Below are 27,499 nucleotides of genomic sequence, written 5' to 3' on the forward strand. Positions count from 1 at the left end.
GTTTATGTTACAATACTTGAATTGATTCTCTCACTGTTGGAAAAAACATTTATCTCTGATCATTCATTGGTAGCAATAACTAACATTTTACAATTTCTGGTTACTCAAGAAAACAAACAACCCATTGCGTCATCACAGACCAGTAAACAAGAACAAAATGGAGAGTTGGGTGAAAAACCCAAACAAATTAAAATACTGGAGGGTGCCAGATTCCCATGCATTCAAATAAGCAACTCAAACTTGCAATATAAATAAAAAGGAAGTAGGTCAAATTAAAGGAAATAGAGATACCATCTATTCGCTCAGAAAACCTTTTCAGGATTGTGAAGGAGAGAGTGCCTCCAATCCATCCCTCCCAAACTATCCTATATTCAACCAAAGAGAGGTGCTAAAGCAACCTGCTCCTTGCACTTGAACATCTACAGATAAAGGTTCCAAGTCAACAGAGAATACTATATCTCATAAAAACCATGCGGTAAAACAGAATGTGCAATCCAAATCACTAGTAAAGAAAGAAAATAAAAAGAAATGAAGATTCCCAAGATTGAAATTCCAGAAAATAAAGTTGCCACAAATAGATCCTCTGGAAATCGACCAACAACAAGGAAAAGTAATATTAAAAACTGGAAAATCATAAAAACAAAACACTATCCAGGAAAAAGGCTCATTACAAAAATGTTCTCGGGAGGATTCATCCCAACAACTGAATCCTCATGCTGAAAATGTCATAAGCCAAAATCTCTCAAATACTAATTATTCAACTATTTAACAAACCTCCGCTCTAGATACTATAGCTTCACTAGTAGAAACAAAAGTACATCAGAACATTGTGTGCACGCTAGAGATTTCAGACCTTTTTGCGACAGGCAATGAGCCCTTAAATCGTCAACGGATCCTGAACCATCTACAGTCTCTTCCAACTTCTTTCATTTTCATCTCCAGAAACAAAACTGGTCTTTTTTCCAGATAAATCTAAAGTGGTAAAATAACCGGCTCAAGAATCACAATCCCAACCTGGGAGACGCTATCTCAGTCCCAAAGTAATCTCCAGATGGCATCTACACATGCCGCATTAGTAAAAAAACTTGGAAATCGATCTTGAAGATGGTGACAGGACAATTCAGAATAATAGAAAATACCAGTCCGGGAATCCATCAAGCAAAAACCATTGGTCTTGGATCGCGAGTTTGTTAAACGGCATTAAGCAGGGAAGGGGTTTTAAACTTCCCTTTTAGCAACACTATTAATATCGTATTCTGAAATATGGCAGGGTTTGAACCTATAAAATTATGCCATTTATTAGAAACATCACCAGCAATTGCCTGCCATTAAGAGACAAGGGCCTTAAAAGAGTTATATCAAACAGGCTATTTAGTCTTCGAGATACAAGCAGCGAGAGTGAGTGGAGGCCATGCAAAGGGAGGTCTAGCCACTCTGTTATCTGAGAAAATCAAGTGGGAATTTGAAATAGTTCATTTACCCAGCAAAAATGTTCGGTGCCTTAAGATAAAAAATACCTAAGGAGAGTTCCACCTCTGTAGATACACTTATCCTTTTCAATATTTATGTTCCTCCGGGCATAGAACACAATTCAATGATCCATATCTTTGATTTAATCGAATCTACCTTAGACTCAGAAATTATTCTGCAAATCCTTTTATTGGGAGACTTTAATGTGAACATTTGATACAGTTTGGTAACAGCGTCTAGGAGTTGACTTTGATTATTATTGGTCCCTCCCAAATCCTGTTTTTCCTGAGTGTAAACGAGGGAAATTGATTGTACAACAGGTATGTGGAATTAATGGAGTAATCTTGAATGGTAGGACAGAAGGGGGCGTACTGTGCTATTCATAAGAACCAGAGTAACTTATCCGTCTATACAAGATTGCATCATTTGTGGCTATGGATTATTTCAGAGATCACAATTAAGCGTACACTTTAGACAAAGCAGAGATCATGCAATATTGACATTAAAAATTGAGCTGAACCTCCTTTCTTCCTTTTCTTGGTCCCAGTCTCAAATTAATGGAGATACCCTTATTGCTCATAAGACGGGCAGAGTTATATGGAACACCCCCAGTCTGAATAAGATGAATGCATTGATCATTACTCAACAGCTGTTTCAAATCAAAAAAGAAATACATCCAGTTCAAACTTCAAACAGACTCTTTGGGCGGTAGTTCAAGCTATTCAGGTCACGGCTGCTTGGGATACCAATCTAAAACCGCCAAGAAACTTAAGTAATCCTACAGATGACATTTAGAGAGAATTAAACAGTTTAATCAGACAGCAATTCTTACGTTTCTCTGTTCCCAGGAAAAAAGACATTTCTTATTTTCAAGAAAAAAAGGAAGAAAATTAATTCTATAAGAGAAAGAGAAATTATGGATACAAACTAGGTGAATTTGCAGTTGGCAAATTCTCAAAAAAATAAGCATCAGTTCTGGCGTCTAAAAGCAACCGGAGCTCAAAAATCTTCTACAGCATCTTCGGTCTCCCAAAATGACTGACAAAAATATCAGCTAGAGCTCTGCAAAGCAAATCGAGACGATTTCAACCAATAACCTCCTTGTAGATCAATGTTTGGTTGAGAAGCAGATGTAGGGATAAGCGCCCCAACGGAGGAGCAAATTAAATTTTACATCAGGAGGTCTAGAACCTCAGCAGCAATGGGTACAGACAAGCTCCCAGCTATAGTCCTCAAAAAAACCCTGAAGGTTGGAGCAAGTTTTTCGAGCCACTATTTTGCCAGATCTATAAAACTGATCTAATCCAAAATCATTGACTGGGAATATTGTTATTCTTTTACTGAAGAAGGGCTTAAGACTTGCACCCAGTAATTATAGACAGGTAGCCCTGTTGGACGCAACTGGGAAGATCTTTGCAGCAGGCATCCTGGACCACCTGAAGGATTGGGCTATTTCAAGGGGAGTGATACCAATGGCCCAGGCAGGCTTTTGTCCTAAGTATTCTGTCTTCGATAACATCAGACTTTTACAATCATTAATTGCCAAATTGTTTTTTAGATCCTAATCGCTTTAGACATAAAGCAATTACAGTGAATGGTCAGATTGCTCTTATTTATTCTCCCTGAATGAATTTGTATGGAATACGTTTTGTTGGACGGCGCTTTCTCTTTTGAGGAGCACGCTAAGACCGTGGCCGGCACTTGTTTTGGTTTTCTACGTGGCTTGAAACCAATCTTGGGACTCCTTGACGCACCTATTCGGCAGATAATCGCCAATTCACTGTGTTGGCACGACTGGACTACTGCAATGGGTTGTTTCTTGGAGTCAACAAAACAGTGACTAAAAGACTACAGCGGGCAGAGAATGCAGCTGCACTCCCACTTTTTGCGCTACCTAAGCACTGCCATGCGTCAGACCTATTACGCCAACTCCATTGGCTACCCATCGAGCAAAGAGTCTACTTTAAGACCCTGTATATGACACACAAGATCTTCTATGGTCTGGGCCCACATATTTTGAGCGAGCTATGCTCCCTGTATGTCCCGACACATGTTTTGCGCTCTGCGGACCTGTATTTGGCCCGTGTCCCACGGGTGCGCAGGTCAAGAGCAGGGTGGCGTTCGTTTAGGGCACTTGCCCCAACCCTTTGGAACTCAATACCTCTTGCCGCTCGCTGCATGCAAGACCATTGGACCTTCAGAAAAATGATCAAGACCTGGCTCTTTTCCAATCACTAGCTTTCTCGCCCTACCACTCTACCATATTTAGCGCTAGGACGCCATGTTGCCGGGCAAGCATTCCGCTCTATAAATGATCATAACATAACTTTGGACCTGGTTCGAGTCTCGGCATCGGCTCAACATTCTGTGATTCTGGGAAAATCACTTAATCTACGCGTGCCAAGGACCCTCATGGGTGATTAGCCGTGCGATACAAATCAAGAGTATTATTATTATTGTTTTATCTGCTTAATTATTCTTGGATTCATGATACAAGGTCTGGCCCTCACGTAAGGCCTCTTCACCAGATAACCTCTTAAATAAGGGCAGATCAACGTGTCAGTAAGACATATATTATTCAATGTCTCATTGGTTGTCCCTGGGATTTCCTGTCTTTACGTCTGGTTGTCTCTAGTGGGTCTTGGTACAATTAAAAAAAAGTGAACTGGAAGAAAAATTAAACCATTTTCAGCCCAACAAATGCTAATGAAATGAGTGCTCATCATCTACTGTTTCCCATCCTGGGGGGCCTTGCTTTCAGAAGTGGCCCCGTCAGATTTGTTTTCATGAAGAAGAACCAGAGAAATACCAAAATATGCTAGAAACAAAATATATAAGTGAACAATCTTTTATTGCCACATTTGTCCAATGACAGATGTTACATCCTAGGACCGCCACCTCACTCCAGGTATTTATGGCAGTGTGGCTCTGGGACTAGGCTTTGAAGGATAGCTTCAAACTCTGGATTGATTTCTTTAATAGATTGGACTGAGGCACAAGCTGGTCTTGATTTGTAAAAGGAAAACACACAGCAGGAAATATGATGTCCTGGCAATGTGCACCAAACTGGCAACCCTACTCTGATCATCATGGAATCAAAAACAGGCCAGTTCCTGTGGAGTTCTTAATTACACCGAGCCATGTGTCGGGCACAGCAGCATTCAGGGGGGCCCAAACAGTTTCATAAATGTGATTGTGCAAAAGATTGAAGTCTCTTTTCGTCAGCTGCACAATTTGTCCACTGTTGCACGTCCTCTTCAGACTGTCACTGAGAAGAGAATGAGGACGGAACTGGGTGTTGAGGGTTCAAGATTCATGCTGTATTAGATAAACTTGGAATAAGATCTGTTAGCATCCAACACCCCTCTGACTCCAAGGCAAGTAGAAGCTGGGCGGTCGCAGTTCCTTTGCCCCTTGTCGGTCAGCGAGTACTGGAGCCCGGCTAGTGAGTTTTCATTGCAAAGGGATCCCTCCACATGCTATCCAGCCGAAGGGCCCAAGCCCACCTTTCAACTGTTCGTTCTTGCTCAGTCACTCCTCACTTGCCCAAAATGCTTTAAACAAAGCGGGGGCTGTGTTACCGCTGCAGACCGGTCTGCAGCTCTTCTCTGGAGAGAGATTCCTCACAGGGAACTGCTACCAATGGGTCCTGGTCTCCTTGTTGCCGCTTTTCTTTAATCAGCGCCTCCTCTTCCTTAATCTGCGCCTCCTCTTCCATGTCAAGGCGCTGAAGCTTTTTCTCCACGTCTTCGGGTATCTGCACCTCATTCAGGTTCTCCATTCCAGGCTCAGGCTCATCACCAATCAGCACCTGTTAGAAAAGAGACATTGATTCGAGAATTTCATATTTGTGTCATACAGAAAGGTTTTATTAGCTGGACTACTTCAGTGTACGATATTCAGTGAGGGTAGGAAAGGTCTGTGATGTAGGAATCTTTGGCTGAACTCCAAGTATTCAAAGACAATTATCACAAGCCTGGCCACAGTATTAACTGCACATCAGTGGTTAATTTAAGGCATAAAAAGAACGTAATAATTAACTTATATCACAAAGTAAAGTTAATTGTATTTACAATTACAATCTATTGCTATAAAGTACCGTTTCCTTTGGTGGTTTTACGTAACACTACTTTTTGCTGGTTTCCGCAATACTGGACCTCACATTTAAAAGACAGGTCTCAAGTCTGCCAGCACCGCCTTTAATGCAGGCTAGCTGCCCTACTCTCTCACAGCTCACTCTTATACGCGTCAACTACTGGGTGACTTAGGGAGCAGATATGTTAACAAGAAGGGATGCTTTTCTGGAGCAAACCTGTGCATTAACTAAGTGCACAGGTACGGCTGTTACAAGGGTGAACTTGTGTTTGCATCGATGCTGCACCAGTGCGCATACCCTACCAGTCTACTAATACATTATTATGTATGGCCAAAAAGTGCCGGCCCACGTTCACGCTGTCAGGGTGGGTTGGGGAACCTTAAGAACTCTGGGTTTTAAACTGCACACGTTTAGACTGGGCTCGTGCCCTTTAGTGGCCAAGCCTTTTCATCAGACTTTTTTTTTCAAGACTGGGCAATGAAAGCTCTTGACTGCAAAGAAGATGGAGAACAAGAACAAGATAAAGAAACATCTACCAGAAAACTAAAGGCCTAAAAAAGTGATACCAAAATAGGAACAGCGCAGTGCAGGGGTCGCTTCCTAGCAGAGAAGCGGCCCTTGCACCGCTCCTATTTTTGTATCACTTTTTTATGCCCAGTGCAATGTGCAAGTTTCTTTTCCTGGCATACGGATTGGATAGTATTTGGGGGATTAGTGGGTGCCCTAAGAGGGTTAACCCTGGGAGGAAGGCAGCTATCTTAAAGCAGAGGGCACTGTGGAAACATTCTCATGTGCAACTGAAGACTGTGAATGATCCTGCTGTTTGAGGAAAAGATTAGTAAAAGACCAGACTGATACAACATTGTTTCAGGAAGCAGGATGTGACTTTGTGAAATTAAATTGGATTATATGAGTCAACCCCATATGCTTTACTGAACTTTTTTCAAAAGGCGTTACTTTACATTTTTCATAGTGTTGAACTGTGCACATGCATGAAACCCCGCAACGCTTTGCTCTGTCTGCAAGTAAATGCATAGATGCCCCTTTGAGTACATGCACTACTCAAAACCCAAACCTTTTACATTTACTAAGTGTTATTTGATCCTTTTCAAACAATTTTCTCTATATTTTTGGATTTTTATTTTGGTTGACATTTTCTGTTTGCAGCTGGAAGGCAGGTTGGAGTCAGTGCTTAATTTGTAAAAGAATAAGTACCAGGCCCAAATGTTCGCTCAGAGGCCCACGGTTTGCACTATCGAAGGAGGGGGTGCCAAAGGCCAAGTCTGCATACTCTTGATTGCACCTCATACCTCTTTCACATCCCACCAAACATTCTCTGCCTTTATCTCACTCTTCCAGTTTCTTTTTCATTCTTGCTTAGTTTGTCCGTCTTTCTCCTTTTGTGTTTTTTTTTCTTTTGCTCAGGTTCAAAGCCTTTTAAGGAAAACAAAGTGCAGGGTCCCTAAAAATGAGTGCTGGTGTGCCCCACCTGCGACCACCAGCTCAAATTAAGCATTGGTTGCTTTATAAAAGGAGGGGGGGGTCTCATCATGTGACAATCCCCCACCCTTCTCCCCGTCCCAAGTCAACAATTCTGTAGAGGGGTGCAGAGTTTGCTTTTTGCCGCTCAAACTCTTGTAGGGTTGTTTCTGCTGGTGCTTCCCGGCAGTGGTTTGGGTCTCCTGACCCTTTACCTACCCCATGTCAGGTGTGGCAGCATATATGTTGTGTGTCCTGGTGGATCCCGCAGTACGTAACAGGACTACTGCCCTTCCCTGGGTCCTAATGCGTGTCCTAGAGGTATCATTACAGTGTTTGAGGCTGTGCTTACCTTTCCTTTTATGGCGGAATGTCACTTGTTACATTGTAGGCTATTACATCAGTTATTACATCGGGAGTGCTCTTACATAGCATGCCTTACATATCTAGTCCTTTACTATGCAGGTAAGTTGGTATGTATTAGTTTCAAAACTTTACAATTGAATTTATTCAACTAAACATTCATTTTTAACATGGTGCTTTACCTTTTCATATGTATGCTATGTACACAATGTATTTATATAAATATGTACACACACATATGCATAAAGAAATGTAGCTAACATTTTTAATTTAATTCAATATAATTTTAGTTGTAACATTTTAAATAATCATATTTCCAAATGATGAAGAATCCATTTTTCATATGTTAATAATGTATATGACTTTTAAAATACCAATACAGTTACATTTAAATTCCCTTATTACCTCTATACACAACCCATCTCTACAGCCTAAAACCTCCTTACTACCCCTCTATATAACCAACACTGAGCCCGAACAAATACATCTTGAACCCGAAAATATCCTGACTAACTCTATACATAACCAATGCCAGAACTGTAAAAACGTTGTACTCTTATAAGTAACCAATTCCATAACCCTAAAAACTCCTTACTACCGCTATACACCACCCAACCGTAAGCCCTAAAAAACTCGCTACTACCCCTATAGAAACCCATCCCTGAAGTCTAAAAACCCCTTGCTACCTCTGTTGCACGCCTGAGCCCTAAAACTACTTACCACCATCCCTGAACCCTAACAGCCACTTACCACCCTATACAATGCACAGAAAAATAATATCTATTTTGCACATGAAATTTTTTTAGATTAAAATAAGATTACTTAAGCTTAAACTTTTAATGTTTCTTAATGCCCTGGTTACTTACCGGTAATCTTCATTACTCCGAGTCCTAGTCTTCCTCACCACAGTAAGCATTCTGCTCCTATAGAAACTCCAAGTAAAAAGCTACATACTAGTCTCCCTCTCCCTCCAATATGGCCCCCAGTGGCTTCCACCAATCAGATAAAAGGACACAAAAGTCCCAGGACGACCGGAAAAACAAAGCTGCATACATGAAGCCACCAAGAGGGCCGGGAGGGAAGGGAAACTATACTGTGGCGAGGAAGACTAGGACTTGGAGTAATGAAGATTACCGGTAAGTAACCGGGGCATTACCTCCTGGACCATCTTCCTCGCCACAGTAATTAACAGTGAAGACACAACTATAGCAAGAACAGCTTCATGTAAGGAACACAACCCACAAAAGTAATGCATTAGAAAAATACACACTTTAATGACAACAAACGAAAGAGACACACATCTCATGAAGTCACAGAACTGAGAACTGAAGAAGCAAAGGCCACAGAAGCCCCACCCCCAACCTCAAGCTGGTAATCAGACATGAACGTATGAGGCGAAGACCAAGTGGCCGTCCTGCAGATATCCTCCATGGAAACACCTTTAAAGGAGGCCCAAGAAGCAGCAACAGATCTAGTAGAATGCCCCTGAACCGGATGAGAGGGAACCACAGAGAGAGCATCATACGCCAAAAGAATAGTCTCCTTAATCCACTGACTGAGAGTGGAAAGAGATGGCTTCTGCCCTTGTCTAGCCAGACCAAAAGTCACAAATAATAATAATAATAATAATAATAGTCCACCACACAAAAGGAAGAGGTGCGGGCCAAATAAATGACCAACGCGCGTCTAATATCCAGAAGATGTAACAGAGATTCCTCCGGAGACGAAGGAACAGGAAAGAACACAGGGAGGACAACCTCAGCAGAACGATGAAAGAACAATGCCACCTTAAGGACAAAAGTAGGATGATCACGTAAAACCACCCTATCATCCAGAATCCTTAAAAAAGGAGCAGAACGAAGGAATGCACCCGACTCCCCAACACGCTTGGCAGAAGCAATAGCCACCAGAAACACCACCTTGAGAGTCAAAAAGTTCAACTCCACTGACTCCAAAGGCTCAAAAGGAACTGACTGCAAAGCCTTCAACACCAACGGAAGGTCCTACAGGGGAGGAGAAAGCATCGGGCGCGGACGCTGAGGGGCAAGAGAACGAAAAAGACGAGACACCAAGGGCTAAACAACCACAAAAGGAAGCTCATGAAAAGCCTGAATGGCAGCCCACTGTGCACGGAGGGTAGAAAGAGCCAAGCCCAAAACAAAACCTTCCTTAAAAAAATCCAGCACCCGTGCAGGATCCAAAGAGTCAACAGACCAACCATGGCGAAGACACCAGGCAGCAAAGTTGTCCCAATGTTTAGCGTACGACTTTAAAGTCGAGGGACGCCTGGACCTCTGAATAAGACCAACAACCTCCACAGAACAACCACCATGGATCAGGGATTACCTCTCAAGAGCCAAGCCTGCAGACTCATGGACCTGAACACCGGAAGAGGAATCAGAGGGCCCATCAAGGGAAAAGGTTGGAACGGCAACGTCCAACCCGGGCACACCGCCAACTCCAACAAGAGCGGATACCACGGGCGACGGCACCAACCCGTGACCACTGGAAGGACAAAAGCCCCCTACCTCTTGATCTTCATCAATACCGCAGGTATCAGGAGAACCGGTGGGAAAGCATACAACAGGCCCTCCGGCCAAAGGAAAGACATTGCATCCACCATCCATGCGCTCTGACAGGGCATAATCGTGCAAAAATAACGGGTCTTGGCATTGTCCGGAGACACAAACAAGTCCACCACGGACACCCAAACTTCCCCTGCAACGTCCGGAACATCAACCGGGTCAGAGACAAAGACCCCATGGAAGGAAAGACCCTGCTGAGACAATCTGCCACCACATTCTCCCGACCCGTGATATAAACCGCCGACAGGGATCCCAGATTGGATTCCGCCCAAGAACAAATCAGGAGACTGAGGCAACTGAGGGAACGAACCCTGCAACCACCCTGGTGATTGATGTAAAACATGACCACCTGGTTGTCCGTCCGGACCTGAACATGGTGACCCACCAGCAGAGCAGCGAAAGCCAACAGACCCAACTGAACAACCTTCAGCTCTCGGTAATTTGATGAACAGGACATCTGAACTTGCGACCAGAACCCCTGCACTGAGGCATCGCCCAGAGTAGCCCCCCAGCCCAAACCTCTGGCATCCGTCGTGACCACCCGAGAAGGAACAAACAGAAAGGGGCGACCCTGGGACAGATGAATGTCGTCCAACCACCAACCCAGATCCTCCCTCACCTGGGCTGACACAGGAACCCTCTGACTGAAATCCTGACCACACGGGCGCCAATGAGACAAAATGTGGCTCACAAAGGGATACAAGTGAAGACGAGCCCACTGAACCACCAGCAAGGTGGCAAACAGAAGACCCTGGACCCTCAGCCACATTTTCACAGGTGGACAAGGCTCTGACAACAGGGACCGAATTGCAGACACCAGAGTCCTATTTCGTGCAGGACGCAGGAACACCAACCCCAACAGAGTCTTGAAGTGAGCCCCAATGTACGTCATATCCTGAGAAGGGGACAGGCAGGACTTCTTCAGATTCATCAGAAAACCGTGACTCTCCAGGACCTGGCAAACCTCCCGGACATGGACCACTGCCTTAGAAAGAGAAGAAGCAGAAATCAACAAATCATCCAGGTATGGAAAAATTCGAATACCCCTCCCATGCAAATGACACATCAGAGGAGCCAGAACTTTAGTAAAGACCCGTGGCGAAGAACACAGGCCGGAGGGTAATACCTGAAAATTGAAAATGTTAACCCAGAACACAGAATCTGAGAAACCGCTGAAACCTTGGATGAACTGGAACATGCAGATTAGCATCCTGTAGGTCGATGATCACCTGCAAGTATACCATCTTGTACCTCACGGGAGCAATGAACCAGTTCAACAATTTTAGATCCAGAACAGGTCTGAGATCCCCGGTGTGCTTCTCCACCAGGAACAAAATGGAGTACACCCCCATACCCCTTAGTCCCACCGGAACCGGAATCACAGCGCCCTTTACCACCAGAGAACGGACCCCTTCCAAGAGGGCCAACTTCTTTGGAGAGTCTCGAGGGAAAGGAGTGACCCGAAAACAGTCTGGGGGAGTCTGGACGAATCCAAGGGAAAAACCTTCCGACACCACCTGAAGAACCCACTGATCCGACACAGTATGCCTCCATGTATCCAGAAAATGAGACAGCCTTCTCCCCACAGGACCAACTCCCGGAGCAAACCAGTCATGATTTGGGGGGTGGGGGAGGGGTGTGGAAGACGTAGAAGGCTTGTCGGAGAACCGGGACTTGCCAAAGGAAGGAGCAGCCTGGCCACGCCCCCTTCCACGAAAAGGGCTGATGAACCTTCCCCATACGAGCCGGACCAAAAGCCCTGCGAGCCCCAAAAAATCGGCACCGTCCAGCCCTCTCCGGAGCCAGAAGTTTCCGATCCTACACCGATTATTTTACCATGTCCTCCAATGGAGCACCAAACTATTTCACCCCCGAAAAGGGGATCTTCATGAGCAAGCCCTTCTGCGCAGAATCAGCCTTCCAGGAACGGAGCCACAACTGGGGCCGCAACCACAGAAGACCCCGCAGTAGAATAAGCAGGCCCCAAAGAGTCAAAGGAGTTCTCCAAAGTCACATCGGACTCAGGAAACAAGAGGTTGGAACGGATGTGGTGAAGAGCATTTTTCAGATCTGACCCCTGGACAAAACGACCCTGAATGTCCACATCATCTTCCCCCTCAGAGTCATGGGAAGGACCCGGATCACATCTGGTCCTTTTTGGAGGAGGAAGTGAATCCTTATCTGTAAAGCAGCCGCCACCGCTGTATTAATCATTTGCTGAAGCACCGCAAGTGAAGGCACCGATGCCAGAGACCCAGCAGAACAGTCAGTGGACGCAGAATCCAAAACAGCATCAGGCTCCATAGCTGCCAAACAAAGAATGACCAGCAACACCACTACGGCAAGCAGGAGCATTCAAAAAGGCTCCCATCACCATGGAAACCCCAGAAAAAAAATCGCCCCAGGACAGGAGAGACACACGCCTCCCAATTACGTCACACCACAGCCCCCAGAAGAAGCCCAGGAATGCAGGCGTCGATCGTAAGAGACGCCTGTAGGAAGCCACGCCCCCAAACACGAAGCCGAGAGGAAGAGGAACTGAAGGCCCAACTCAACCCGGCAAGGTGAATCCGCAAATGCAGGATGTCAGGACCCGCAAACACACAAAACCCATATAATGAAAGGGGCAAAATGAAATGCAACCCAGAAGCGCACCGCGCTAACAGAAGCATACGCGGCTTCAAAAACCGCGAAATCCAGCCCCAAACGAAAGAACATCGTGGGTGGGGGGGGCGGTACAACAAACATGCCCGAGCCGCTCAAGCAGGCCTGTGCACGCCGCCAGCAATTTAGTAAAATACGCCGAGTCCGCTAGAGCAGGACTTGGCACACAGAACAGCTAACATGAAAGACTCCGAGTCTGTCAGAGCAGGACGAGGAGTACGAAAATGGCATAAACCACAGAAAGACCCCACAAGTCAGCTAGAGCATGACAGGTGAAAACTTTCAAAGTGCCAACCAAGATGGGAATAAACAGAATAAAAATGAGACTGTACCCCACCTCAGAATGGGGCCAAGAGTCCGCTAGAGCAGGACCGCCGCCCCCAACTCACCTGACAAACAGGAACATGAACAGCACTCGGAGTAGTGCAGAAACAAAAAAACAGGTCGTGTTGGGACTTTTGTGTCCTTTTATCTGATTGATGGAAGCCACTGGGGGCCATATTGGAGGGAGAGGGAGACTAGTATGTAGCTTTTTACTTGGAGTTTCTGTAGGAGCAGAATGCTCACTGTTAATTACAGACGGACGAGGAGGTAAAATATTACAGTAAATTAATGTACATATTTATCTATATAAATATATATATATATATATATATAAAAATCTATACTACTATTATAAAGAGAGAACTGTGTCCTTTGAGGCGGGTAAACTCGAAAAGTACACCACCAATCACAACACCCAATACAGCGTTGGAAAGGGGAGGTCCAGGAAATGGACATAGGATATATATATGGACACCATATACATTAACAAGCATTTACAATGCAACGGTTTCGCCTTTGGAAATGTTAAAGCTATTTGCAATGTAAATGACAATGCCATTTATTTATCTGTTTTCAAAACCAACACATAAATACAAATGTTGTCATTTACAATGCCAATAACTCAAACTTTTCCAAAGGCGAAACCGTTGCATTGTGTGACCTGCAAGAACAAGAGTATGCTGTTAGTATACACCAGCAGCTAGATATGGTCAGCTCCAAAGAAGTATGAGAGTTGGAAGTCGCTGCAATCAAACATCACTACGTTCAGAGCCGGCCATCTAACATCGCACACCGTCTGTCTGAGCTGGCATTATATAAATGGGGCTGGGGTACAGGGAAATAATTTCATCCAAGAAAACCATTTCTTCCCAGCTTGCATGTTTTATTGCCAATGTGTTTGTATCCAAACAGCATGTAAAATGCATCTATTCAGACACGTATAAGATTGTGAATGTTGGCCATCCCTCACTCTTAAAACACAAAAATCTATTACATTTAAAATACGATGTATTCATTGCCAGTGAAAAGTGGGTTTTAAACATGCAAACCAATGTTAACTTGCTGATAGATTTAAAATGTTTACTCTTCAAATGCTGTGAGCTAATTAATCGTCTAAATGTATAAGAGATATGTGCCTGTAATTTTAGCATCTAAATGCTCTTCCTCATTTATTTCTATGACTGTTTATTATAGTTGTGGTTTCATGTAGTGCTTCTTTAGAGTACTGATAAAAACCTAACATGATTGCAGTTCCCATATACCATGCCAGATATGTCTTATGTATGCTTGGCATCAGTGTGGAGTTGGCATTATAAATCATGTGGCTAATACGGTGGCCACAAAGTATTTCGTTGTTAAGAGCTATGCATCCTGCAAGTACCTTGCAAAATATAATTTTACTAAAGCCCCTAGTTAAGAGTATAATGTATATGTTAAGTAAATTACTTGATCATTTGCTTGTGTTTGAAGTGCGTGCATGAGTGTATGTGCTCCTGCTAATCCGGGGAAGGTAGGCATATGCTTTCAGCAACAAAAACTCTAGGCCATGTCCTACCTACATTTGTAGAGGGGGTATGATCACATTTGGACGTACTGCCACAACATCCGTGCTTATGTTTAAATATACTTCTCAAACGGTGTACTGCTCCACATTTGTATGGCTGTACTTGTTTTCTCCTGAATAAGATGATCTTTAAGTAGTAACTTCAAATTAAACTTATTGCACCTGAAGCAACAATTACAGTGGACAGCATGAGCCAACAAAAACCAAACCACACTATGCAGTAGTATAATGTAACTGCACTGAGACATACTAACCTGAACTGCACTATGAGGCTGCCATAGCTGTACTGCACTATTATGCTTCGTTATCTGAACCGTGTATAGTATAAACTGTGCTGCCCTGTGACCTGCATTGCACTACAACAAAGCATCATCTTCACGAAGTACTCAAATATTAAACACTAGACTGCACTGTGACACCAACCAACCTAAACTGGACTATAACAAAGCATAATCTAAGCTGGGTCCTGAAATAGCATAAACTGGACTGCTCTAAAACACAAGAATACAATATGAAGAACTCCAAAAATAAATGAGAGAACTGTGCCGCCGCTATCCACGTGTGAATAACACAACAAAAGCATTCACCAGCTATAAATATGGGGTCGTTGGAGCCCCCCTCTGGGGCTCGACGTCCTGAAAAATGGCCCCTCTGAGCCTCAACAGGCTCTCTTCAGCGTTGGGGCGACCCACTGCCATCCGGGGCCGCCCTGACTCTCCATTTACTTCACCAAATGCCCCCCAGAGCCTCTCAGGGCTCTAAATACAAAAAAATGGGGCGGGGAGCCTCTCCAGGCTCTGTGCACGTTGGGGCGACCCACTGCCAACCGGGGCCGCCCTTGAAGCCCTCGTGGCTTCACACACCCAAGGAACGCGAGCTCGCGCTACTGCGGGGGAGGGGCGGACACCGGCAATGTGTCCCGGCGCCCCTCCCTTTCGTCGGCTCACTCACCGTCCGGCGGCTCTCTCTTCACTCGGGGCTCTCCCTCCAGTCGGGGAGCCTCACGGGGGGGCAGGCACCGGCAATGTGCTTCGCGCCCCCTCCGCTCGCTTCTGAAGGCCGCTCCTCTCGCTGCAGGGCTCCCTCCGCTCACGGGGGCCCTGCAGTCCAGCTGCCATCACTCTTCCTCCTCTTCTCCCCGGACCCGGCGGTGATTACCCGGCACTTCGGAGATTCCCTCGGCGAGGACGGGGTCGAACGGCTGACTCGGCTTCCGGATCCTCGCTGGGGCGGCTCCACTGCTGCGGCCCAATCCGGTCGCGGCTCCTGCGTCGAGCCTCCATACACGCCCAGCTTCTGCGGGCAAGGCATCCAATCAGAGCGCGCCTCCTGTCAACAGAGGACCAATCAGGTCGCGGCCCCTTCGTTTCTCTCGCTTCAGCTTCTGATCACTTTCAGGCCCCCGGGCCGCAGCGGTGAGAACCCGGGGCAATGCCGGGTGGGCACCGGCTCTTCAGTTAGTTAACAATCGAGGTGGCCACTCGATCGGGCCATAACAGGACAGCGAGGAGGGGGGAGGGGGGACGGCGGGAGGAGGGACACAAGGCAGGACAGCAGCAGAGGGGGCGGGAATGGACAGCGCATCTGAAATCACTTTCAGTGAAAGGGGAGGGAACGGAAAAAACGCAACTCCGCCCAGGGAAAAAATCTCGGGAACGCCCCCGAATCTGGTCCGGCCTTGACGGACAGATCCGGCACTCAATGGCTAGCCTCCAATTATGGAGCTAGCCAATGAGAGCCGGGGGACGTTCCCGAACTCCTTATAGTCAACAAAGGATTTCACCTGCGCTGAAAACCTGCGCAGAGCGCAGCTTTTCGGCAGGCGAAACCCAAAAAGGGGGGGGCGCCCTAACTGGTAAAGTAGTCGCTTGTGGCGTGGGGCGTTAACATGTGAAAAGATGTGGGCGTTAACGTTGTCAGAGGGGCAAGATGTGGGCGTTAACATTGTCAGAGGGGCAAGATGTGGGCGTTAACATTGTCCACGATGCGAGGAGATGGTGCTAAACCAAACAGTATTACAGCGTATTGCAGTGCAAACTTCACGGTGCTAAACCAAACAGTATTACAGCGTAATTGCAGTGCATCGTTCAAAGCTGCAATATTCACTCGCACACACATTCTTCCAACACCATTCACGCTCCATTCATTCGAACGCTCACAGAGCAGCGTATTTCAAAGGCGCAATATTCACTCGCACACACATTCACACATTCGGGGAGGCTGATACATTCACCTGGGCATTACCGTTGCATGAAGGGTGGTAGGCTGACATCATGTACGGGGCGCGGCTTGCAAGCAACATTCGTGCGCTCGGGGCCTCGCATACACAAAGGGGCACGGCTTTCACAGCCGACCAATCACGCCACATAACTCTCCAAACACATGCAGGGCTTGCGAGGAATCTTTTCAAAACGTTTTCACCATTAGTGAAGCTCCCGCTTTGTCACAGGGGGATGACCTCAATCAAAAGAGGCACGGCTTTCACACAGTAGATAACGCCTTTCACATTACACGGCGTTTCAGGGCTTGAGCGAGTCAGCGTTCTTGCGTTGTGAAGCTGAAAAAATTGTCACACTGAGACGAGATAAATTTAAAAAGTCATGCTTTCGCACGTTTTAGGGCTTAAGCGAGTCAGCGTTCACCACTATAACAATCGCAGTAGTTTCGTTCAGAAGCTGCAGAAACAGCAAGGGATTCACTCGCCGCTATGTGTGTTACCACTGTAACCCTCCCAGTAATTGCGGCGCTAAGGATAAAAGTTGAGTTCAGTGCTTAAAAATGAATATGCTACTTACCAGTATGCATCTGTTCTTGGCATGTAGGGCTGCTGACATTCATATCTATAGCATAGATCGCCGCCTAGTGTTGGGTCCGGATGATTGCACATTGTTGTCCTGGAAGAGTCTTCGAAGTATCACAAGATAGGTGGCTCCTCCCCTGGACTACAGTGCGCATGGGCATCGACTCCATCCCCAGATTGTTTTTAGCCATTGTGGCGAAGATGGAGTGTAACAGTGTGAGCGATGACCATGCAAAGAATAAGTGTACATTCTGCAGCCGCTACAGGCGCCGGGGAGGAGGGCGGGCGATATGAATGTCAGCAGCCCTACATGCCAAGAACAGATGCATACTGGTAAGTAGCATATTCAGTTCGAGGCATGTGGGCTGCTGAATTCATATCTATAGCATAGAATAAATAGCAGTCCCTCCATTAACGGCGGCCGCCTGTGCCAGCTGCAGACGTTTGAAAAAGTGTTTTAAGAACAGCCTGCCCCACAGCTGCTTGCTGCTTGGAGTGCACATCTACACAGTAGTGTTTAGTAAATGTGTGTGGTGTAGACCATGTGGCTGCTCTACAAATGTCTTCCAAGGGGATATTACCAAGGAAAGCCATGGAGGCCCCCAACTTGCGGGTGGAGTGGGCTCTGGGGGGACCGTTAAAGTGCGCTTAGCCTTGTGATAGCAAATTTGAATACACTTAACGATCCACCTGGCTATACCTGCTTTGGAAATGGGGTTGCCTTTGTGCTGGGCTGAAAAGGCAACAAAGAGTTGTTGTGTCTTCCTAAAATCTTTGGTCCTATCGATGTAGTACATCAAAGCTCGTTTGACATCAAGAGTGTGGAGCATTCTTTCGGCTACTGTCTCTGGGTTTTAAAAGAACGCGGGCAGTTCAATGGTCTGATTGACATGGAACTGCGAAACCACTTTAGGAAGACATTTAGGGTTAGTGCGCAGCACCACCCTGTTAGAGTGAATTTGAATGAATGGCTCTTGTACAGTGAGCGCCCGTAGCTCACTAACACGTTGTAGAGAAGTAATGGCAATAAGAAACGCCAATTTCCATGTTAAGAACTGAATCTCACATGAATGTAGAGGCTCAAAAGGTGGTCCCATCAACCTGGTGAGTACCCCATTGAGGTTCCATACAGGAGCTGGCGGGGTCCTGGGAGGGATGACCCGTTTCAGTCCTTCTAGGAAGGCTTTAATGGCAGGCACTCTGAAAACGGAGAGATGCTGCCTGTTTTGGAGATAAGCCGCTATGGCGGATAAGTGTATCCGAATGGAAGCATATGCTAGATTGCATTTGTAAAGATGTAACAAATAACAGATGATGTTGGGAGTGGATGCATCTAGCGGGTTGATGTTGTGTTCAGTACAGTAAATGACAAACCGCTTCCATTTCGCTGCATAGCTGGCTCTCGTGGTGGGCTTTCTTGCCTCCCGTATGATATCCATGCATTCAGGAGGCAAGTCAAGGTAGCCAAACTCTAAGACTTCAGGAGCCAGATCGCCAGGTTGAGCTGTTGCGGATCTGGATGCTGAATGCCGCCACGGCTCTGCGTCAAAAGCTTGGGTGTGAGGTGCAGCCTTTGATGCGGTACCACGGAGAGTTCTAGAAACGTGGTGTACCATGGTTGGTGTGCCCACGTTGGAGCAACCAGGATCAGTGTCAGAGTGTTGCTTTAGCTTTTGTGCCACCAGCGGTATGAGAGGTGCTGGGGGAAAAGCGTACGCAAATCTGCCTGACCAGTTCATCCATATCGCATTGCCCTGCGACTGTGGGTGAGGGAACCTGGCGGCAAAGCTTTGGCATTTTGCGTTTTCCCTTGTGGCGAACAGGTCTATCTCTGGATGACCCCACTGCTGGAAGTACGGGTGGAGTACTGATGGATGTATCTCCCACTCGTGCATTTGGTGGCTGTGCCTGCTGAGCAGGTCCACCATCTGATTGTCCTTGCCTGGGAGGTGTTCCGCCATGAGGAAGATGTCCCTTTGAATGGCCCACTTCCACATGCCCTGAGCCAGATGAGACAACTGTGGAGAGTGTGTACCTCCCTGTTTTTGAATGTAGTACATGGCCGTCATGTTGTCCGTTCGGATCAACACGACTTTGTTGCACAGATGTACTTTGAATGCCTTCAATGCAATGAAGATTGCCATCAGTTCTAGGTAGTTGATGTGCATCCTCTTTTGCTGCGTTGTCCATAGTCCCTGCACCGTGTAGTGGAGTACATGAGCTCCCCATCCCTGGAGAGATGCGTCCGTCGTCAGGATAATCTGTGGCACAGGCTCTTGGAACGGTCGGCCCTTGCATAGGTTGTGTGGATTCCACCAATGCAGAGAGCTGTATGCCCGACCGGTCACCAACACTAGGTCGTTCAACTGTCCTTGAGCCTGCGTCCACTGATGAGCTAAGCATTCTTGGAGCGGACGCATATGTAGCCTCGCGTGCGGGACTATGAAGATGCAGGAGGCCATCATGCCCATCAACTGCATGAACACTCTTGCTGGAAGCGAGTGTCGCGGTCTGAACTTCTGGATCAGCTACTGAATGCTGTCGATCCTCACAGAAGTTGGCTGAGCTGTGGCTGCCAGAGTATCGATCGTCGCACCCAGATATTGCCGCACATGGGCTGGCTGAAGGTGCGAATTGGGATAATTCAGTGAGAACCCCAGATCGTGAAGAAGGTGAATGGTGTGGGACATGTTGGCGGCGCACTGCTGGGCCGACTTTGCTTGGACAAGCCAGTCGTCCAGATAAGGGTAAACGTGAACGTTCTGCCTCCTGAGGTGCGCAGCTACTGTCGCCAGACATTTTGTGAACACCCTGGGCGCTGTGGTCACCCCGAAAGGTAGGACCTTGAACTGATAATGCCGACCCTGAATAGTGAACCTGACGTATTTCCTGTGTGATGGATGCAGTGGAATGTGGAAATAGGCATCCTTGAGATCCAAGGTTGCGAGGAAGTCCCCCTGAGTGAGCAACGGGAGAACCTGCTGCAGTGTGAGCATATGAAAGTGTTCTGATAGAATGTACTGATTCAGGGGTCTGAGGTCCAGTATGGGTCTGAGGGACCCGTCCTTCTTTGGGATTAAGAAGTACAGGGAGTACACTCCCGTGCCTTCTTCCTCCACCGGCACGAGCTCGATTGCCCCTTTTTGCAGCATGACGAGTACCTCCTGCTGCAATTAGTGCAAATGCTCTGTGGACATAGGACGGTGTTTTGGCGGCATGTTGGGTGGAGTGGATGTTAACTCCAGACAATACCCGAACTGGATAAGTTTCCTGACCCACCTGTCTGTGGTGATGGATTTCCAGACCGGCAGGAACTGCTGCAGTCTCCCCCCCGACAGGTGTAGTATGGTCGGGGGGCAGTGACAGGGCGACACTGTTTGTTAGTGGCGGAGGAGCGGCAGTTGTTGTTTCCACGACCTCTGTCCTTGGTGCTGTTGCCCCGATAGCTGCCTCTACTCTGCTTGGTGTAAGAGGACTGCGCCCCACCTTTATAGTATTGCGTTTGCTGGGACATCTGGCCTCTGGAAACACCTCTATTGCCTGAGCGACGAAAAGTGCTTCCCCGAAACTGCTGGGACTGGAGAGCCCCCATGGACTTCGCAGTCTCGGTATCCTTCTTAATCTTTTCTAAGGTGGTATCCACCTCTGGACCAAATAACCCATCTGGGTTTACTGGCTGATTGAGGATAGTGGTTTGTATCTCCGGCTTGAAACCGGAGATTCTGAGCCAGGCCTGACGTCGCAACATCACACTGGTGTTAATGGCCCTGGCCGCGGTGTCCGCAACGTCCAGTGCACATTTAATAGAAGCATTGGAGATGAGCTTCCCTTCCTGAATAAGCATCTCAGCTGCCTCCTTATACTGATCTGGAAGATGTTGCAACACGGTCTCTAGTGTGTCATAGTGCGCCCTGACATATGTGGCCAGTAGCGCCTGAGTGTTTGAAATACGCCAGATATTGGCTGCTTGAGCCGCCACTCTCTTCCCTGATGCCTCCAACACTTTAGATTCCTTGTCAGGGGGAGGAGCATCACCAGTGGTCTGCGAGTTCGCCCTCTTCCGGGCATTAGAAACGACCAGAGAGTCCAACGGCAACTGGCCCTTGATGTAGGTAGGGTCTCCAGGTGCCGGCTCATATTTTTTTTTTTCCAATTCTAGGGTTGACCACCCTGGCACGTGTGGGTTCCTTAAAGATGTCAGCAGCATGTTTGAGAACCCCTTTCAACATTGGGAGAGTTTTGACAGTCTTTTCAGCTGTGGAAAATGTATCAAAAAGGAAGTCCACGTCAACAGGGTCAGCGCGCAGCTCGACGTCGTGGTTTTTAGCTGCCCTTTCAATGAGAGCATTAAATGCCGCAGAATCCTCAGTAGGAGATGTTTTACCATTGTACACCTGAGGGTCCTGGGCAGTATGCTGATTCCCTGGGTCACCTGCATCTGCCCATGAGTCTTGGTGATCCTCAGGATCAGTGTGGGCAGGAAAGTTATACTCCTCGCCATCACCTTGTCCACCCTCCACATCAAGTGGGTAAGGGTGTAGCCACTCTTGGAGTCCGTGGAGCAAGCGGCTCCACTAGAACTGGGGAGTCCGCAGCAGGCTTCTTGCGCTTTAAAGGAATCGTGTAGGACTCCAAAGGCTGGGCTGCCGTGATCTTCCTCTTGTAGACGGTAAGTTTCCAGGTGTCGGCGTCGATAAAGTGTTCAGACTGCTCCTCCACCAAGGGTTGTTGATGCTTTAAGCTCCCAAGCGGCTGAGAAGGCTTCGACGCCGCAGACACGGGCACGGGTGCTTCTGCGACCGGCCGTGGTGCGAAGGCCTTTGGTGCCACCTTCGGCGGCAACGTAAACAGGAGTGGCGTCGAAGATTTTGGCGTTGTGGCAGCTGGCTTCGTGGTGGAAGCATCCTTCGGAGCGGCCGCGGAAGCCTTGTTCCTGATGCGTTGTAGGGAGTCCGACACCTGCTTCGTAAAGGAAGCGGACGGTTTCGTCGACCCGACAGACGTCTTCGGTCCACCAGCGAGGGAAGACTCGAGCGTCGATGCCTTGTTCTTATCCGGCCGAGGTACAGGATCAGCCCTTTTCGGCGCGCCGTGCCCGCCTCCCGTGCCGACGTTTTCGTGTCGGGGGCCTTGACTACTGCGTGTGGGGCCCCAGCCTTCGGTTCGACGCCCTTGGCCGATTTTGGCTCGACGCCCTTGACCGACTTTGACTCTGCGCCCTTGCCCGACTTCGGCTCGGCGCCCTTGGTCGACTTCCCCGGGTTGACAGCCTTCTTCGGCTTCGGCTGCCCCGACGCATCGGGAGTTGAGGAGGCGGCCGGAGGGACAGACGTCTTCTGTTTCGACAGCGCCTCTATTAAGTTTCGTTTTCGTCGACACCGAAGGTTTCAGTTTCGGTTTCGTTTTGCCCAACGTCGGCTCCGCAGAAGTGTCCGTAGCCGGGCCCGTATGCGAGGCCGTGGATCTGGGTGGAAGGTCTTGGGTAAGGTCGTGTGGCGATCCCTCGACCTGAGCCTGAGTGATTGTCCGATCGGGGCTTAGCTCTTCACATGAGCTATCTTCCGTGGCCCCATAGGCCCCATTGTCGTCTCCTACCTCGTTGACGACTTCTACTGCATCGACAACCTCGACGTCCGCGTCGTATGCGTAGTCGATCTCCTCCACTGGAGGGGAAACTTGCAGATGAACTTCTTGCTCGTCTGCTTCTTCTCTGTCGAAGATGTCCACCGGTGCCGGGGCCGACTGCCGGGTCTCCTGGCGCGCCACGCGCCGAAGTCGGATCGTCTTCTTCAATCGAAACCTGGAACAAGCCATATAGTGGGCTTCATCGTGGTCCGGCGACAGGCACTTGTTGCACACCGGGTGGACGTCGATGTGGGGGTACTTAGATCCGCACACGGGCATTTCTTGAACGGGCTCCGTTCCATGATGTGTCGTCGAGTCTTGCTGCGTCGACTGGGCCTCGAGCACCGAAGAGCCATGCGACTCCTCTGGACGTCCGACTCGGGAACTGAGTCGGAACAGAGCTGGGACCGAACGCAAAACAATACCGACGGTATAGGAAAAGGCCTTCGGGCCTTAAGAAAAGTCTATATCGATTCCGAACTGGAGATGTCGAATATACATCCGAACCCAATGGCGGAAAAAAACAATCTGGGGATGGAGTCGATGCCCATGCGCACTGTAGTCCAGGGGAGGAGCCACCTATCTCGTGATACTTCGAAGACTCTTCCAGGACAACAATGTGCAATCATCCGGACCCAACACTAGGCGGCGATCTATGCTATAGATATGAATTCAGCAGCCCACATGCCTCGAACACGTCCTAACAAACAAATAAACAGCACTTTGCAAGCTGGCACTATATCACAGTGTTCTGCACTGTAAACAAGATAAGCCACTTTCACAAGCAAGAATTTCACTCGGCAACATCACCAAGGAATAAATAAAATTTTGTGTTGTCACAAGCAACAACATTCTCACAGGTGGGGGGGCAAGGACAAACAAGGAAACACGATTACCATTAACTCCGTTTACCACGAAATATTACTATGATTCTATATTTCTTCAGTAACAAGATTACACATTTTACTTTTCTGCCCCGGACAACGTCGGGACGGCTGCTAGTGGCATATAAATACATACTAAAAACTCCTAACACTAGGTTATACACTAATTACATGAATATATATATATAAACACACATATATACACAGGTATACATATATAATACACTTACATGCGAAGTAAAAACCTAAACAACAAGGATACAAGCTAAAGACAGATGACATACTTCCCTGTGATGTATTAACCAACCCGATGTACTTAACCTGTGACAGGAATGTCTTTGATGTGACGGCAGAGTATCCTTCTGGAGAGGGCTGTACCGGACCCTGGCTTGCATGTTTAGCACCACAATAGCTGTCCCTCCACTACTCTTATTCCCTAGTTCCCATGTGTCCAAAGACACTACAAGGTACATTAGTGTTTGTGTATCATTTCCCATGGATTTTGGACACTTAAGATCAAGGCTCACAGCAGAGGCTGTTACCTGTAGGAATTTAGCAGTTTAAGAACCGAGCCTGATGCGGGGAACCTCAGTAAGGCTCTTAGAAGTGTTAAAAGATGCATGCATCTTCAAACACTGTGCTTATGTGCCTCCCACTTGCTGCACCCCATCGCAGAAGCAGGGTGCTGTGCCTTTGTGTGCAGCTAGAAGGCACTGATACCCAGATCCATTTATTACACAGGTATTCCCAGCAAATCGTACCCTGAGACCAAGAGGCTGAATCGGGGAGCAGGGGGTAGCATGCTGCAGGAGGGAGTCAACCTGACACTCAAACACCCTGACTCATTTTGTCAAAGTAAGGTACAACGTAACATGGCTGCTTTTAAGATAATACACTAACCATAACCCTGGGACAAATCCTGGAGGAACAGCCATCCCTATCAAGTACAGTTACTGCCCACAGATATCAAACAGGCGGATCAGTAACGCTTCTCATCTTCGCATATGCTCTCAACTTTCTGTTGTCCAGGTCAGATGTAAGGGGCTCACCTGTGTCTAGCTAATGTATCATATACTAAGGTACATGTTATGATGTGTGCCTGTGTGTGTGGGGGGTTTCCAGTGTATGATAAATCATACACTGTTTACGTACATACACTGTATCATAAATACCTGTTGTACTGTGACTCTTCATTGTAAGCAGGGGCACGTGCGAGTGTTCCTTTCTCTTACTCACTCACGAGTACTCTGCACACACCAGAATGTCCATGGATATGACATTCTGTTTATCTTCAAAACTTGCATCAGCGTGCAGACAGCTTGGTTCTGCGCGCGGATGCATGTTGCCTTTCTAACCTCACTAAGCTTTATTTATACTGTTCAGACTCACAGTTGAGTCAGTTGTCTATGGATCTTCTTGCTGACAGACCTGCTGCTGTGGGCTCCTTGTATTTTTACTTAAAATAAATACTTAAATACTTTCTAAACCCAGGCTTGCCTTTCTCCATTTTCTTACTAGATCTCTCTCTTCGCCTGGAAATCACATACCACAATACCCCTCCTGGCCCTCACTAATACTCATACTAGATTACTCAGTGGTCATGCAGATGAACTTAGTTCAAACAAGCTGCATAATAATTTCCTTAGCCTGCTTGGCCCTCTCACGCTCACATACGATATACACTTTGCAGGTCACGTCTTTCGACGAGTGCTGTAAGTCCACAGCAGCAAACACCACTCACAAGCTGAACAGGCCTGGAATAACCGAAGAGAGATGCCTCGCACCGCTGGCCACCGAGGGACTCCAATTTACTCCATCACTGTGGGCCCAACTAATTACACATGGCCGCTTACTAGCGTAATGACGATAACGAGGTGCATCCCAGCAGATCTCACAATCACCCCCTCCAACGCATGCCTGCTCACATACAGGAACTAAACTAAAATCTCAGAATGGAGAACCCTGTGCTGTAAGCAGCTTACTGGACTGTGGCATTTACAAATACCATGAAATACCAATAAGAACACTGCAATGCCCTAAGGGCGTCGCTGCCAAAGGGAACCCTGCTCCTGGAGTCTTTGTCCCTCGAGGACAGGTTATTAGATGAACACACCACGCTAAGCCACGTCTCTGACATACTGGAAGCTACTTAACAACAAACTAGACGTGCTGACACAATTGAAAGAGTGCTGTAGTCAGGATTCGCAGCACCTAGAAGAAGACGAATAGGCCGAGGCCCTGGCATCCCCTAGAGAAGCGGCTGTACAATGAGGTCTGCGCCTTGTCTAATTGAAGCTCCCCCACCGCTCCCATTACGCGCAGACCACACTGGCTAAAATGGGTAGGGTGCGGACTGATGCTTGCCGAAGAGGCTATGGCCATACAGGTACCTTGTATCATATGATTCGGGACTGCCCAGTGTAGTACTTAGAAGACGGAGTCTGATATATCAGTGAAGGATCAAGTTTATTATATTTAGCCCAACACCTAGTGGGGTGCGTAGGTCAGTTAAGCAGAATCAATAATGACAGTTGGGTGTAAGGGAAGGGACCAGACGCACTGTGGAATGTTGAGGGACCAATAGGAACGGTGAGGGAACAATGGGTGCTCTCGCGCATGAGAGCTGGGTAGACACCACTTGCTTAGGGCTCAAGGGAAAACAGAACTAGGTTACAACACATCTCCCTCTCTTGCGAGTTTTAACAGGTAAGCCACTAAATGTGGTAGAACAAAACATTTGTGCTAGATTAACTGAATGGTTCTCCCAAATCTTCCCGTGACCACATGGGAATCTGAAACACTTTCTGTGTCAGAGTGAGAATCATTACAGGTTCTACCAAACCTACCACTGAAGCTGTGACCGCCAGACGTGGCTTCAGAGTCAGAGTGTGAGTCACCGTAGCAACTCCGATTGGTGGTCGGAGTGCGTGGATTGACACCCACCGGCTGGTCTGATGATTGACAGTGAGCTGAGTCAGTGTCAGGTGGGAGATCGTGTGAAATAACATTTCTGGGCATGAAACCATGTTCTAAACTGGTTCTATCAACATCAACCCACAAATCTTTGCAATAGGTATCGTGTTGCAGTTGGTTGGGAACATTGACTCCCTGATGGTATCTTGCCAATCTACTCATGTGCCATACCTTCCCATCACTGAGTCTGGCCGCGTTGTTAAACAGTTCATCAATGTGAAGAGGAGCGGTGAATCTGCTTTCTCCTTTCCTTACTTTTTTTTCTAAACACAATGGATTGCTAATCCATTGTGCTTTGCACGCGTGGGTTCGGATCCCATCCTCGTCGCCACTTGTAGTACTTCGAAGACGGAGTTCGATATATCAGTGAAGAATCAAGTTTATTATATTCAGCCCCACACCTATTGCGGTGCATTTGTCAGTTAAGCAGAATCAATAATGACAGTTGGGTGTAAGGGAAGGGACCAGAGGTAGTGTGGAATGTTGAGGGACCAATAGGAACGGTGAGGGAACAATGGGTGCTCTCGCGCAGGAAAGCTGGATAGACACCACTTGCTTAGGGCTCAAGGGAAAACAGAACTAGGTTACAACACCCAGCACTACAGGGCTTCTGGGTGGCGGTGACTGGCTGACTGAACAGGGTTTGTGGGGCTACACTCACTGCCTCGGAGA

At 47.4% G+C, this 27,499-nt stretch overlaps 1 protein-coding gene across 1 annotated transcript in view; it reads right to left on the reverse strand.

Moving 5' to 3' along the window:
- Positions 1 to 1,640: 1,640 nt before the first annotated feature.
- HGH1 (HGH1 cochaperone) overlaps positions 1,641 to 27,499 on the reverse strand; it is a 158,292-nt gene continuing 132,433 nt past the window's right edge. Inside the window, exon 7 of the mRNA XM_078686518.1 lies at positions 1,641 to 5,281. Within this exon, the coding sequence (XP_078542644.1) occupies positions 5,048 to 5,281 (234 nt within the window). The 3' untranslated portion in view covers positions 1,641 to 5,047. The remainder of the gene's footprint in view (positions 5,282 to 27,499) is intronic.

The sequence above is a fragment of the Lissotriton helveticus genome, chromosome 4_1 (assembly GCF_964261635.1).
Source record: "Lissotriton helveticus chromosome 4_1, aLisHel1.1, whole genome shotgun sequence".
NCBI classification, from domain to species: domain Eukaryota; kingdom Metazoa; phylum Chordata; class Amphibia; order Caudata; family Salamandridae; genus Lissotriton; species Lissotriton helveticus.